Source organism: Pristiophorus japonicus, chromosome 1 (genome assembly GCF_044704955.1).
Source record: "Pristiophorus japonicus isolate sPriJap1 chromosome 1, sPriJap1.hap1, whole genome shotgun sequence".
NCBI classification, from domain to species: domain Eukaryota; kingdom Metazoa; phylum Chordata; class Chondrichthyes; family Pristiophoridae; genus Pristiophorus; species Pristiophorus japonicus.
In genome coordinates this window covers 375,103,608-375,119,134 of record NC_091977.1, presented here as the reverse complement: position 1 = coordinate 375,119,134, position 15,527 = coordinate 375,103,608, and the positions used below count along the sequence as shown (strand labels likewise).

Below are 15,527 nucleotides of genomic sequence, written 5' to 3'. Positions count from 1 at the left end.
TTTGCTTGAACACAACAGATTTCTGGCTTTCATAAAGGCAGCCTCTTGTGAATTCCCCCTTACACAGTCGTCTCCCATGCGCCGCATGTAGGGGTTCAAGCAGGGTGCTTAACCCAGGTAGGAAATTACCAAAATAGTTAAGGAGTCCCAGGAACGACCGCAGTTCTGTCAGGTTTGTGGTCTCGGCGCATTCTTGATGGCCTTCGTCTTGGCGTCGGTGGGTCTGATGCCATCCGCTGTGATTCTTCTTCCCAAGAATTCGACGTCCTGTGCCAGGAAAACACACTTCGAGCGTTTTAACCTGAGTCCCACACAATCCAACCGACTAAGAACCTCTTCCAGATTCTTAAAGTGCTCCTTTGTGTCCCGACCTGTAACCAATATGTCGTCCTGGAAAACCACTGTACAAGGAACCGACTTTAGCAGGCTCTCCATGTTCCAATGGAAGATTGCCGCGGCCGACCGAATCCCGAATAGATAGATAAACAGACCTTTGTGCGTGTTGATGCAGGTGAGGCCTTTCGAAGACTCCGCCAGCTCCTGCGTCATGTAGGCCGAGGTCAGGTCCAACTTGGTGAACGTCTTCCCTCCAGCCAGGGTCGCAAATAGGTCATCTGCCTTGGGTAGCAGGTACTGGTCCTGCAGCGAAAAATGGTTAATCGTTACTTTATAGTCCCCGCAAATTCTAACCGTGTCGTCCTCCTTAAGTACCGGGACAATCGGGCTGGCCCAGTCATTGAATTCCACCGGCGCGATGATGCCTTCACGTTGCAGCCTGTCCAGCTCAATTTCCACTTTTTCACGCACCATGTATGGTACCGCCTGTGCCTTGTGGTGGATGGGTCGCGTACCGGGAACCAAATGGATCTGCACTTTCGCCCCCTGGAAGCTTCCAATGCCTGGTTCGAACAACGATGGGAACTTGCTCAGAACCTGGGTGCATGAGGCGTCGTCGACGGACGAAAGCACTCGGATGTCATCCCAGTTCCAGCGGATTTTTACCAGCCAGCTTCTGCCAAATAACGTGGGGCCATCCCCTGGCACAATCCACAGCGGGAGTATGTGTCCTGTTCCATCATAGGAGACTTTGACTTCAGCACTGTCAATTACAGGGATTAGTTCCTTGGTGTAAGTCCTTAGTTTGTTGTGAATGAGGCTGAGCTTGGGCCTGTGTGCCTTTTTGCCCCACAGCCTGTCGAAGACTTTTTACTCATATTGGACTGACTTGCCCCTGTGTCCAGTTCCATAGATACTGGAATACTGTTCAGTTCAACTTTCAATATTATTGGTGGAAATTTCATAGTGAATGTGTGTACACCATACACTTCTGCCTCCTCCGTACGAGTCTCCAATTCTATCTGATCCACAGTGGATTGATCTTCCTCTGCAACGTGGTGGTTTGCAGGGTTTGCAGCTCGCCTGCACATTCGTTGGAGGTGTCCCATTGTTTTGCAACCGTTGCACGCATAGTGCTGAAAGCAGCATTGATGGTGCCGATGATCACCTCCGCAGCTCCAACAAGGTGTTAACTGCCTCGCATTAATGATTGATGGCGGACTCTGGGTCAATTGAGGTCGAGCCACAGCAGCTGGTGTGTACGTTCTGCCATGTACATTCCTGCTCGAGACCGACGTTACTTTATGCACAGTACTGGCCGAAACTTCCTTACTCTGTGAAATCTGTTTGGTGTTGTCGCTGGTGGACATAAATGCCTGGGCTATCATTATGGCTTTACTCAGATTCGGAGTTTCTACAGTCAACAATTTACAAAGGATTGTCTCATGTCCAATGCCCAGTACAAATCACTGAGCTTTTGTTCTAGGAAACCCTCAAACTCACAATGTCCTGCGAGGCGTCTTATTTCGGTGACATAGCTCACCACTTCCTGGCCCTCCGATCGTTGACACATGTAGAACTGATACCTCGCCATCCAAATAGCTTTCCTTAGGATTTGGGTGCTCCCGGACCAGCGTACACAATTCTTCATAGGATTTCTCTGTCGGTTTTGCCGGGGCCAGGAGATTCTTCATGAGGCCATAGGTTGTTGTCCCACAGACAGTTAGGAGGATCGCCCTTCGTTTGGCAGCGTTCTCGTCCCCTTCCAGCTCGTTGGCCACGAAGTATTGGTTGAGTCTCTCCACGAAGGCCTCCCAATCATCCCATTCTGAGAACTTCTCCAGGATACCGACTGTTCTTTGCATTTTTGCGCGGTTGTTCGTTACCTCGTCGCCAATTGGTATACTCATAATAAAGGATAAAACTGAGTACTGTGTACAATGAGTAAGTGTGACCTTAGCTCCTTTACTAAGACTCCAGAGTGTAGGTACCTCGTGGGTGGCCTTATATATTGTGCTCCCAAGGGATGCTGGGATCCCTTGGGACACCAACAGGTGGGCCCCCTGCTGGTCAGGTGTCATGCAGGTTACACTGGATTAAATGCATTACATTAATTATGTTACTGTTATGTATGCAATAAAGGTACAAACTGAGTACTGTTTATCTGGACAAGGTACAACCTTGTCTCTGCTTTATTACGGCCCAAAGTGCCTGACTCACAAAATGGCTGGCCTTTTATACCAGAGCAGCACCATGTGCATGCTGCTCAGTTGCCTCCAACAATGACACCATCTGCTGGCTACAAACAACATGTACATACATGACAATACCCCCCTCTGAGATCTTATCACAGTCTTTCACAGGTTGAGACGGTCTGGTGCTTTACGCTCCCGGGTTGACCGTCTCAGTTCGATTCCAGCCTTGAGTGAATGTTCGGAGTCTGTTGTGGTATGTGGCTGGATGGCTGACTTGTTCGGGGTGGCAGTGCCATGTCAGGAATTGCAAGTCCTTTTTTATTGAACAAGTCCGTGATGGGAATTCCGGGTTCACTAATGACCCTGAGTCCACTGAAGGCTGCTGGTAGGTTGGTTGGTCGTCGACGGTTTCTTCGTCCGACTGCTCTGGCTCGTCTGTGAGCCTCAGCTTTATTTGATCCATGTATTTCCTGCAAGTTTTCCCATTCTTGAGCTTCATAACAAATACTCTGTTGCCCTCCTTGGCCATGACCGTAGCAGCGATCCATTTGGGACCCTGACCATAATTCAACATATATACAGGATCATTCACAGAAATCTCACGTGACACAGTTGCGTGATCGTGGTACCCTTGTTGACTCTGTCTTCTGTATTCAACATGATTACTTAAATCCAGGTGTACAAGAGATAACTTGGTCTTAAGACCTCTTTTCATCATGAGTTCAGTAGGCGAGATCCCTATGAGTATGTGGGGTCTTGTCCTGTAACTCAACAGAATGCAAGACAAGCGGGTCTGCAGTGACCCTTGGGTTACTCTCCTCATGCTTTGCTTGATAATTTGTACTGCACATTCTGCTTGCCCGTTGGACGCAGGCTTGAACGGTGCTGACCTTACATGTTTTATGCCATTAAGTTTTACAAACTCCTGAAACTCCTGACTGGTGAAGCACGACCCATTGTTGCTCACCACTATGTCAGGCAGACCATGTGTCGCGAACATGACATTGAGATTCTTATGGTTGCCATGGACATACTGGATGACATGATTATGCTTTCTATCCACTTCGAATAAGCATCCACCACCACTAAAAACATCTTGCCCAGGAAGTGACCTGAAAAATCTACATGGATCCTGGACCAAGGTTTGGATGACCACGACCACAGACTCAGCGGCGATTCTGCTGGTGCTTTGCTGAGCTGCATGCAGGTGTTGCACTGATGCACGCATGCTTCCAGCTCAGAATCAATTCGTGGCCACCATACATGGGACCCGGCGATGGCCTTCATCATCACTGTACCAGGGTGTGTGCTGTGTAACTCACGCACAAACTTCTCTCTCCCTTTCTTAAGCATTACAACACGATTGCCCCACAATATGCAATCTGCTTGAATAGACAGATCATCCTTGCGACGAATGTACGGTTTGGCCTCCTCGCACATTTGCTTAGGTATGGCAGACCAATCACCTTTGAGGATGCAACCCTTTACCACCGATAATATCGGGTCCTGGCTGGTCCAGGTCTTAACTTGTTGAGCCGTGACAGGGGTACCTTCACTCTCAAAAGCATCCATGATTAACATTAAATCTGCCAGTTGTGGCGTTTCCACCTCCGGTGTGGGCAAAGGCAACCGGCTCAAAGCATCGGCACAATTCTCTGTGCCAGGTCTGTGGCGAATGACAATCATAGGCAGATAAAGTCAGCGCCCACCTTTGGATGCGGGATGAAGAGTTGGTATTGATACCTTTGCTCTCGGAAAACAACAAAATGAGCGGTTTGTGATCGGTCTCTTAATTCGAACCTCAGACCGAACAGGTATTGATGCATCTTTTTAACACCGTACACACATGGTAAAGCTTCTTTTTCTACCATGCTGTCGACCGTTTCTGCTTTAGGCAACCTTTTCGATGCATAAGCGACAGGTTGAAGTTTCCCCGACTCAGTGGCTTGTTGTAACATGCAACCAATTCCATATGACGATGCGTCACAGGCCAAAACTAAATGTTTACATGGGTCATAACGTACCAGCAGCTTGTTCGAGCAAAGCAGATTGGTGGCTTTCTCGAAAGTTCTGTCTTGCAATGCGCCCCACACCCAGTTGTTGCCTTTTCTCAATAGCATGTGCAGTATTTCAAGTAAGGTGCTCAATTTAGGTAGGAAGTTACCAAAGTAGTTGAGTAGACCCAGGAACGAACGCAGCTCCGTCACATTCTGCAGCTTGGTTCATTTTTGATGGCTTTGGTTTTCACATCAGTAGGTCTGATGCCATCAGCGGCGATTTTCCTCCCGAGGAATTCGACCTCTGGTGCCATGAAGACATACTTCGAGTGTTTAAGTCTGAGTCCCACTTTGTCCAAATGCAGTAGGACCTCTTCCAGGTTGTTCAGATGTTCCTTGGAGTCACGACCGGTGATCAGGAAGTCATCTTGGAACACGATGGTTCTGGAAATGGTCTTCAGTAGACTTTCCATATTCCTTTGTAAACGACTTCCCTCCGGCTGGCATCGCAAACAAGTCATCAGTCTTCGGTAATGGGTACTGATCTTGTTTCGAAACCCTGTTGATCGTAGCCTTGTAGTCTCCACAGATTCTGACTGTGCCATCACTTTTCAGCACAGGAACAATAGGGCTGGCCCATTCATTAAATTCGACCGGTGTTATGATCCCTTCATGCTGGCGTCTGTCCAGTTCAATTTCGACTTTCTCCCTCATCATATACGGCACTGCCCGAGCTTTATGACGGACGTGTCTTGCATCTGAGTTCACATGAATCAGCACCTTGGCTCCCGTGAAGTTGCCGATACCTGGTTTGAACAGCGAGGGGAACTTGCTCAATACTTGAGCACATGTATCTTCCTCCGACGACAACACCTTTATGTCATTCTAGTCGCATCTGACTTTCTCCAACCAGCTCCTCCGAGCAGCGTTGGGCCATTGCCTGGAACAATCCACAGCGATAACTCGTGAACCGCATCGTTATACGACACATTAATTTGTGCACTACCAATCAACTTTATCAGTTCTTTGGTGTACGTGCACAGCTTGGCGTTAACAGTCTGGGCCTCACAGCCTTAGTATCCCACAGCTTATTAAATGCCCTCTCGTTCATGATCGATTGACTTGCCCCTGTGTCCAGTTCCATCGATACCGGTATTCCGTTAAACTTCACATTAATCAAAATCGGTTTACACTTGGTTATAAAAGAGTACAGTCCATACACTTCCTCCTCTGGCATCACGGATTGCGTATCCAGATCCGCGCTTGTCTGACTCTCATCCTCCACGTGGTGTGTCGCAGCTCGCTTGCTCATCTGCGGACACTTGCGCTGGAGATGCCCCACTCTCAGACAGCCTTTGCAACTATATTGCTTAAATCGGCACTGCTGGTGCCGATGATTTTCCCCACAACGCCAACACGGAGAAGTCGGATACATTCCCGCTGGCGGACTTTGGACAGCCACAGGTTTCGAGAACGCAGCCGGATAGGCCCTACCATGTGCCACTCTGCCGACCGCCGAATCAATCGCATTTACAGTACTTACCAAGGTTCAGTTCTTCACCGATATTTGCTTTAAACTCCTGTTTGTCGTCATACATGATTGAGCGATCTGGATGGCCCTTTTTAAATCCAACTCCTCCACTGCCAGAAGTTTGCGCAGGATCACCTTGTGGTTGATACCGATAACGAAGAAGTCCCGCAGCATGTCTGCCAACACCGTCCCGAACTTGCACGGTCCCGCTAGACGTCTCAGGTTGGCAACAAATTCTGCCGCGCTCTGGCCCTCCCATCGAAGTGTGTATAAAACCTGTATTTCGAGATGATGATGCTGTCGTCTGGCTTGAGGTGCTCCCATACCAATGTACGTAACTCCTCGTACGTTTTCTCTGTTGGATCACTAGGCATGAGTATATTCTTTATCAGACCGTAGATCTTTGAACCGCACACAGTGAGGAATACGGCCCGGCACCGATCTGCATTGCCGACCTTCTTCATTTTGTTGGCCAAGAAGTACTGGTTCAAACGGCTCACAAAGTCTTCCCAATCTTCTCCCTCCATGAATCGCTCTAAAAATCCAATCGTGCTCATTTTGCAAACAAGGGTTCTTGTATTCTCGTCGCCAAATGTTATGTATGCAATAAAGGTACAAACTGAGTACTGTTTAACTGAACAAGGTACAACCTTGACTCGGTTTTATTATGGCCCAAAGTGTCTGACTCACAAAATGGCTGGCCTTTTATACCAGAGCAGCACCATATGCGTGCTGCTCAGTGGCCTCCAACAATGACACCATCTGGTGGCTACAAACAGCATGTACATACATGACAGTTACAGATGCTGTTTCCTAGATCCTTTATCCTTACAATAGTTACTTGCCTCAGTTCATTTCCTAGAATTAGATCCAGTAATACCTATTTCTTTGTTGGACTAAAACCTTCTGAGAGTAACTTTCAGTTTGGACACAGGTGGAAATCTGGTGGCATTGGATCAGTTCTGAAAGTCAGTGAAAAGAAAAATTGGGCAGGCCGTATAATGGGCAGGCCATATAATGGGCAGACTGTATAATGAGCAGGCTGTATAATGGGCAGGCCTTATAATGGGCAGGCTGTATAATGGGCAGGCTGTATAATGAGCAGGCTGTATAATGGGCAGGCTGTATAATGGGCAGGCTGTATAATGAGCAGGCTGTATAATGGGCAGGCCTTATAATGGGCAGGCTGTATAATGGGCAGGCTGTATAATGGGCAGGCCGTATAATGGGCAGGCTATATAATGAGCAGGCTGTATAATGGGCAGGCTGTATAATGGGCAGGATGTATAATGGGCAGGCTATATAATGAGCAGGCTGTATAATGGGCAGGCTATATAATGAGCAGGTTGTATAATGGGCAGGCTGTATAACGGGCGGGCCGGCCCATATAATGGGCGGGCCATATAATGGGCAGGCTATATAATGAGCAGGCTATATAATGAGCAGGCTGTATAATGGACAGGCTGTATAATGGGCAGGCTGTATAATGAGCAGGCTATATAATGAGCAGGCTATATAATGGGCAGGCTATATAATGAGCAGGCTATATAATGAGCAGGCTGTATAATGGGCAGGCTATATAATGAGCAGGCTGTATAATGAGCAGGCTATATAATGAGCAGGCTATATAATGGGCAGGCTGTATAATGAGCAGGCTATATAATGAGCAGGCTGTATAATGAGCAGGCTGTATAATGGGCAGGCTATATAATGAGCAGGCTGTATAATGAGCAGGCTATATAATGAGCAGGCTGTATAATGAGCAGGCTATATAATGAGCAGGCTGTATAATGAGCAGGCTGTATAATGGGCTGCTGATCTGCAACCTGCACTGTAGTTCTAACCATCATGTTCAGCTTTTTCACCATCATTCTGATGTTCGACTATTGCAATTAACAAATCCATCCCTTCTCTTTTTTTCTTACTCTATCCTGCTGAACATTTTGTAACCAGGAGTGTTTAGCTTCCAGTCCTTCCACAACTTAAGTCATGGCTCATTTATGCTTTTATATTATTCATAGTACTTTGTGCATTTATAACACAAGCCTGCCTCTGTCAGCTCAGTAATCTTACTTTTTTATTGCTCTTCTTTGTTACGTTTTTGCTTTTCTCTTTTTTTTCTACACCCTTCATTACTCATTGTTGAGATCCGGGCCAGCTGTTTCCTTTGCGAGCCACTGTTGTGGCCTGTGGTCGAATCCCACATTTCCCATCCCATCTGCTACCACCTTAGGATTGTATTCTTTGTGCTTGTGCCTTCAGAAAGCGCTGAAAAGTGCACGAGGGCACATGTGAAAGACACGATATCCAGTTCAGATCACTCTTGGGTTATGCTATTGACTAATTAGATACTGAGTGGTACCCTAGAACATAAGATACTCAGATTGCTGTACTCAAGACAATATGTAAGGCAGGACTGAGAGTTGTAGCAACTGGTAGCAGCTCCCTGGGATACTGAGTTACACTGGCGATGAAGGTGATTTAAAACATTTAGGACTGGATTTGAGGCTTTTTAGATTTCGGGGCATTAATCGCGGCAGGGCGGTAAGGTTTACGCTGAAAATAGTTTGCGCCTTTGACTGCAAGTTTCAGCAAAAATGGAAGTTGGAGGAGCGTTGGCATTAAGTCAGGCGTTGCACAGCGAACTTTGTGCGCCTGAGCCGAAACTTGTGGCGGTAAAGAAGTTTTGTTGTTGTTTACTGCCCTGCAACATAAAATTGTATATTGTATGGTTTTATTTTGGTGGGGGGAGTTTTTGTGACTTTGTTGCACTAAAATTTATGGCTCCTCATTCACCATTGGTGTCTTGTGTATCATTCCAACATTCACCGGGGATGTGCCATTATGGGGGCACACAGTGTGTCCAGTATTAGCTCCATCCTTCAGTTTCCTCCATTTAGGAGAGCCAGTTTATTATGAGCTGGCGACGTGCGATCCTTGGTCCGGCAGCATCTCCACGCTGCCTCCCCCGTGGATGGGTTGGCTATCCAATGGGGGCCTCGCCAGGCTCCTCTTCTCCTCCTGAGGTGGGCCTGCAATCTCCACTGGCAATGCCTGGCCCCTCATGATGGCCAAGTTGCACAGCATGCAGCACACCACAATGAATTCGGATACCTGTTGAGGGGGGTATTGAAGGCTGCCTCCAGAGCGGTGTAGGCATCGGTCTACCTGCAGCAGATGGCATATCTCTGTCAGCACTTCCTTTCGGAAGCGCAGCCTTCTCACACACTGCTCCTCAGAGAGCTGGAGGTCTGAGCATTGGTGCCTGTAAACCCGTGGAGGATAAGCCCTCCTCCCTGGACATCTTCGGCCTCTCCTTATCCGTGGGCTGACATGACCAAGAGTCCTTCCTCTAGCTTGACACCACCTGGTAATAGCATGGAGCACGATACACTGGCGAACTAGTAATGCCCCCATTAAGCTTTTTCACTGAAGTTTTAAGGGCACTGTAATGGCAGATAAAAGTGAAGTTTGCAAGTCGGAGCTTCACACAGCGTTGTGTGTGCAACCGTTGTAGTCAATGTGACCTGTGATGTAGGATCCTCATCCCTCCATTTAAAAACTCTGTCAATACCACCTGCCACACCCTGGGACCACCTGCTTTTTTCAGGAGTTTCCTGGGGTGGGCGCTAAATGAGGTGTTAACGCCAAAAGTTCCATCTGGGGTGCTCACGCAGCGTTGCACGATGATTGATACCAACATCATGCTAAAAATGGAAGGCGGACGGTAGTTTTTGCACCGGTGCAAACCAGTAGCTGCATCTTCTGGCCGGGTGCTAAATCCTGAACGCCTGGCATAACGCCCAAACACAGTATTTAACGCCCTCCCGGGGCATTAACCGAGGCGCAAATGAGCCGAAAATCCAGCCTTTAAAATTTAACAGTGAATGGAACAGAAGCAGTAATACCTAAAATTATTGACTAGATCAGAAGAGGCAGAAATTAAAATAGCTCGTTTAGTGGGGGAAGAAAAAGTATGAAAGTGAGAATTCCAGCTAAAGGAGCGAGAGTTTCAATTGATAGAGATTCAGCTAGAGAAAGAAGAGCATGAATGGAAGGAAGGGCGACTGTAGGAAGAGGGTGTGATGCAAACTCAAGGCCGAGGAGGATCAGCAGAGACAGCATGAGATTGACGAGGAGGAGGAAGGTCTGTGATCTGTGTGCTCCCAGTGAGCAAAGCTCCATGCCGTGAGTTAAACATTTTTAAATCTATGCTGTTCAGTTAGGTTTTGGCTTTCTTTGAAAAAGAGGAAGAAATGCCGACTTTTCTTGGCAACTGACAGGATCAGTGTTAAAACATACAAATCCCCAGAATGTGATTTCATTTGGGAGAATGAAAAACTAACAACCATTTAAAACACACTTTTAACAATGGTCTATAATGCATTTCATGTAGCTAACAAGCTACCTAACTGTTATACATTAAAGTTTATTATCCCTGCTGTGAAGAATTTGTCGAATAATTCAATAAAGATTGAGAAAAGGCTAGTTTTCAGACTAGCCCCTGGATGCACTGGTAAATGCTTTAGTGGAGCACAGCAAGTAGATTTTTAGTGGAGGATAATTGTCCTCAACTATCCAAAAGAAGTGTTTAATGATATCAATTTGTCAGTGAATGAATGAGTGCAGCATTGATGACTCATAGAATGTCCAGAAGAAATTATTTGATTTATAAAGGGTAGAAAGATGTGGCATGAATATTACCGTAAAGTAGCAGTACAGGATATATATGGTCATGAAAGAGTAGTTGTTAAAGATATATGTAAAAAATGCTGTACTAACACATAAATGTCAGCAAGTTGGTGGCAAGTAAGGTAATAGTGGCGAATATAGCAGACTAATAATCAAACTTAAAAGGATGCCATTCGTGGAACAAGGGTTAGACCCTATCACATGAAATGATTCACTCCATGTGAGGAAAGAAGAGTTGAATTATCAATGTGAACCATTGACCTACATACTTAAATTCCTAAATGTGCACCTATTGTGCATTTGCAGTGTTAAATCATAAAAAATATTTTAATGGTAACAGGTTTCCAATATGATTGATCTCTGAAACATCAGCCAGTTATGATAACCATCTCGAGGTGCATCTTGTTACCTGATAAGCGTGGTCAGTGTGGACGAGGTAGAGGCAGGGTGGAGCCGACCGACTCAGTTGAGTGGTAGGTTTGGTCTCGGTTCTTATGATAGTGGCGTCAGATCGTCCTGCATCCAAGGTGGTGAGTGTAGGCGGTGAGGCCACGGATGGTGACACAGGAGAAAGGCTACCCAGTCCCTCAGCGACAGAATCTGTGTTCAGCTTAATCTCTTGGTAGTAGAAATCTTCTTCACCATCACTGCAATCTGAATCTACACTGCGTCTGCAGGGAGAAAATAAATTACCACCTAGTATCCAGTAATGATCAGAAACCAAGTTTAATATAAATAATACAGATCCCTCTGCACACTCCTCTATTGATGTTGTTACATAAAACTTGTACTGTTCTACTCTAGCATTGCATTAATTTTTCAAACAACGTATTCATGATTACTGACATTACAGATGATTAATGGTTGGAAAGGAATTCAGATGACAGTTTTATTTAATTTACTGCCACTAATGGCGTGCAAGAAAAAGAGATTTCCCTTTTTCATCTTGGCTGGATTCCAAATCCGTCCCAGATGAGAAAGAACACAGTTTAACAGAATGTGCCAGCTACACTTGAATGGAAGAAAAGAAACGTAGGAGTGAACAAAACTCTCAAGTACTCCAACTTCACCCCTCCCCATGCGTACACAGTGAAGAATAATGGAAGCGGTTTGGAAAATCTTTCATTGAACAAAAGAAGAAGCAAAAGCAAAATACTGCGGATGCTGGAATCAGGAAATCTCAGCGGGTTAGGCAGCATCTGTGGAGAGGAAGCAGAGTTAACGGTTCAGGTCCTTCGTCAGAACTGGAGAGTGTTTGGAACGAACAGATTCTTAACAAGCACTGAAAGGGGCGGGGAAGAACAAAAGGGAAGGTCTGTGATAGAGTGGAAGACAGGAGAGATTAGAGACACAAAAGGAACGATGGCCCAAATTCAAATGGTAATGCCAGGAGATAGAAAAACATTAGTCAAGATAGGGTGTGAATGTTAACCAGCTGCCATTAGAGACAAGGAGAAAAGAAAGAAACAGACTCAGAGGTGGGGGCGTGCAGGGGTCGTGGAGGGAAAAGGGAAAATTAAGCAAGATGTGTAAGAGGGATGGATGTAAGTCTGCTGGCTTTGATTAGGCCAAGTGGGGAGCTCTTGAGAAATATCATTTTCTGTAAAAAAAAAACTTAAGCCTGAGTTAAAAGATAACAAATGATAATCACAAGGTTTCTATTTCGCTTTTGAACTGTACTTAATTGATTATTTGAAAGGATCTGTTGGACTATAATATATTTTCTCTCCATTATTCGAATCTTTTTCAGTCTCTGCTCCGCTCTCTGAGAAGACAGATAACCTACTCTCAATGAACTGAAGCAGACAGTCTGCAAACTGGATTTGTATTCATCCCTTATAACACTTTGCAGTAATTTTTAGTAAAAAACACAACTATTTTCTTTTAAAAATGGAAGAGGAAGTATACCCAAAAATGTAGTTAAAAGGAGCAATGATTATAATGTGAAAATGTGTGAAATGGATTATATTCATACTATGTACGTAGATGTACAAGCATTAATCATTTTTTGAATAATTTTACATTATTGAAGTTAAGTGAGCTGGATTTTCGGCGAATTTGCGCCTCGTTTAGCGCCCCAGCGGGGCGTCCAGGATTTAGCACCCGGCCCTTCGTTTTCAGCGTGATTATGATGTCAATCATTGTGCAAGGCTGCGCTAGCGCCCCAGATAGATATTTTGGCCCTAACGCCTCATTTAACGACCGCCCCAGGAAACACCTGAAAAACCAGGCAGTCCCAGGGTGCAGCGGGCGCTCTTGGCGGCATATTTAATGGGAGGCTGGAGGATCTTATATCGCAGTTGTCAGTTACTGTTACGGTTACGTGCAGAACATTGCATGAGGCTCCGAGTTGCAAACGGCACTTTTATGTGCCATGACACTTTGCTTACAAGGTCAGTGAGAGATTTCAATTGGGGCAATACTAGTTCTCGAGCAAATCATGCTGGTTGCTATTGGCAAGGGGCTTCAAGCTGGAAGAAGGATTCTTTGCCATGTTGGGTCACAGATTCGAAGAGGTCGCAGATGTTTGGGAAGGAGGCCTTACCCCCGCCCCTCCCCCCACAGGATTACAGGGAACATCGCTCACATCTCCACATCTCGAAGGTGCAGTGCGGTGGAAGGCTGCTCTTCAGAAAAGAAGTGCTGACAGAGATCTGCCATCTCATACAGGCAGACCTACAGCCTACCAGCGTCAACACTGCGCTGCCCAACAAGGTGAAGGTCACTGACCTTCTATGCCTCCGGCTCCTTTCAGGCAGCAGCAGGGGACATATGCAGTATCTCTCAGCACGCTGCATATTGCTGCATTCGCCAGGTTACAAGGGCACTGTGCGCATGCAGAATGGACTTCATAAAGTTCCCAATGAGCAGGGACAGCCAGAATGAGACGGCTTTAGGGTTTGGACGATTTGCAGGCTTCCCCAAGGTTCAGGATGCCATTGACTGCACACACTTCACCTTGCGAGCACCATTACACAACGCAGAAACCGAAAGGGATACCACCCCCTAAACGTGCAGCTGGTCTGCGACCATACGCAGCACATCCTCACAGTGAATGCCCGCTATCCAGGGAACACACATGATGCTTTCATCTTACATGAGAGCAGTGTCTCACGAATGTTTCAGCGACAAAGACAAGGTCAGAGCTGGCTGATTGGGGACAAAGGATACAGTCTGACTACCTGGCTCATGACCGCCGCCCCCCCCCCCCCTGCTGGAACCCCGCCACAGAAGCCGAGCAACACTATAATGAGAGCCATGCAGCCACCCGCAGCATCATCGAACAGACAATTGGCGTGCTGAAGCAGCGCTTCCGATACCTGGACCGCTCTGGAGGCGGCCTTCAATACGCTCCACAACAGGTCTCCGAGTTCATTGTGGTGTGCTGCATGCTACACAACTTAGCCATCATGAGGGGACAGGCATTGCCAGTGGGGATTGCAGGACCACCTCAGGAGGAGGAGGAGGACGAGGAAGAAGGAGCCTGGCGAGGAACCCATTGCGCATCCACCACAACTACAGGGTAGGCCGCGGGAGATGTGGCTGCAGCAAGAGCCTTACGTCGGCAGCTCATCATTGACCGGTTTGCTTGAATAGGGAAGGTGGGGTTGCAGCCTTGACTCGCTAATCTATGCCACACTTAATTCAATGAGACACAAGAGACCAATGGCAAAGGTCAAACAAACATTTTTATAGAAATGCAAAATGTACAATGTTTCCCCCCCAAAAACCCAAACTATACAATGTTTAAAGACAAAGGGCCCGAGTTGGTGAAAGCTAAGTTACACCCAAGTACCATCCAAAGGACCGCTAAGATCCTGACGGTACTTTGGGGGGGAAGTTTCATGAAAAAATGTGGGAAAGACTGCCTGGCGGCAAAAATGGGCATTACACGCCGATCCTAGGTGGCAGCGGGCAGTAGCTCCCATTCTGGACAGCAAATTCAATCCTCGGCAAAGTACGGCCGAGGATTAAGTCGGGCCCAGGGGAGTGGGGGGGGGGGGGGAACTGATAAAATAAAACATTTTCAAAATAAAAAAACCCACCAGAAATCCTTCAGGGGACCCCATCCACCTAAATCCCTGCAAAATAAAGAAAAATGAACGAACCTTTTTTTGCAGGTCTTCATATTTACTATTGAGGTAAGACCTGCCTCCACGCGGCGGACTTTTCCGCTGCTGGAGCAGAGGACCGCCCGGAACAAACTGGCAACACAGCGGGCGGGAGGACTCTTGTGGGCGTTGCACGCCGGCGCATGCCAGTGGACAGTACCCAGCGGTCTTCTCTCCCCGCCGGTGGGAAAACTTCACCAAACTCGCTCGGAGAGGAGAGCGCCCAGAAACCAGTGAGATTGCCGAAAAAACGGCGAAGGCAGACGGTAGGTCCACCAATTTCAGGCCCAATGTAAATGATCACAAAACTGCTTCCTGCAGTGATCAAAATCTCAATGAACACAAAACTGCTTCCTGCAGTGATCAAAATCTCAATGAACACAAAACTGCTTCCTGCAGTGATCAAAATCTCAATGAACACAAAACTGCTTCCTGCAGTGATCAAAATCTCAATGAACACAAAACTGCTTCCTGCAACAAGACAATTGAAGGGGAATCAATTGTTATCACCAACTATGTACAATGTTTACAATGCTACATACATCCCTGGCAAAGATTTTGTGCCAGGCCTTAATGATTCTTCTCCTGAATTCACCTCCCCCCCTCCCTTCAAACCCTCTTGGTCTGCTGCTCCTCCTCAATGAGGCCTCAGTCCGTACAGCAA

At 46.7% G+C, this 15,527-nt stretch overlaps 1 protein-coding gene across 2 annotated transcripts in view; it reads right to left on the bottom strand.

Annotated features, from left to right (window-relative positions):
- Positions 1-15,527, bottom strand: part of znf704 (zinc finger protein 704) — a 394,480-nt gene that overhangs the window by 69,441 nt on the left and 309,512 nt on the right. For both annotated transcript variants that reach the window (XM_070890989.1, XM_070890995.1), the window contains one exon: positions 11,161-11,422. In XM_070890989.1, the coding sequence (XP_070747090.1) occupies positions 11,161-11,422 (262 nt within the window). The remainder of the gene's footprint in view (positions 1-11,160; positions 11,423-15,527) is intronic.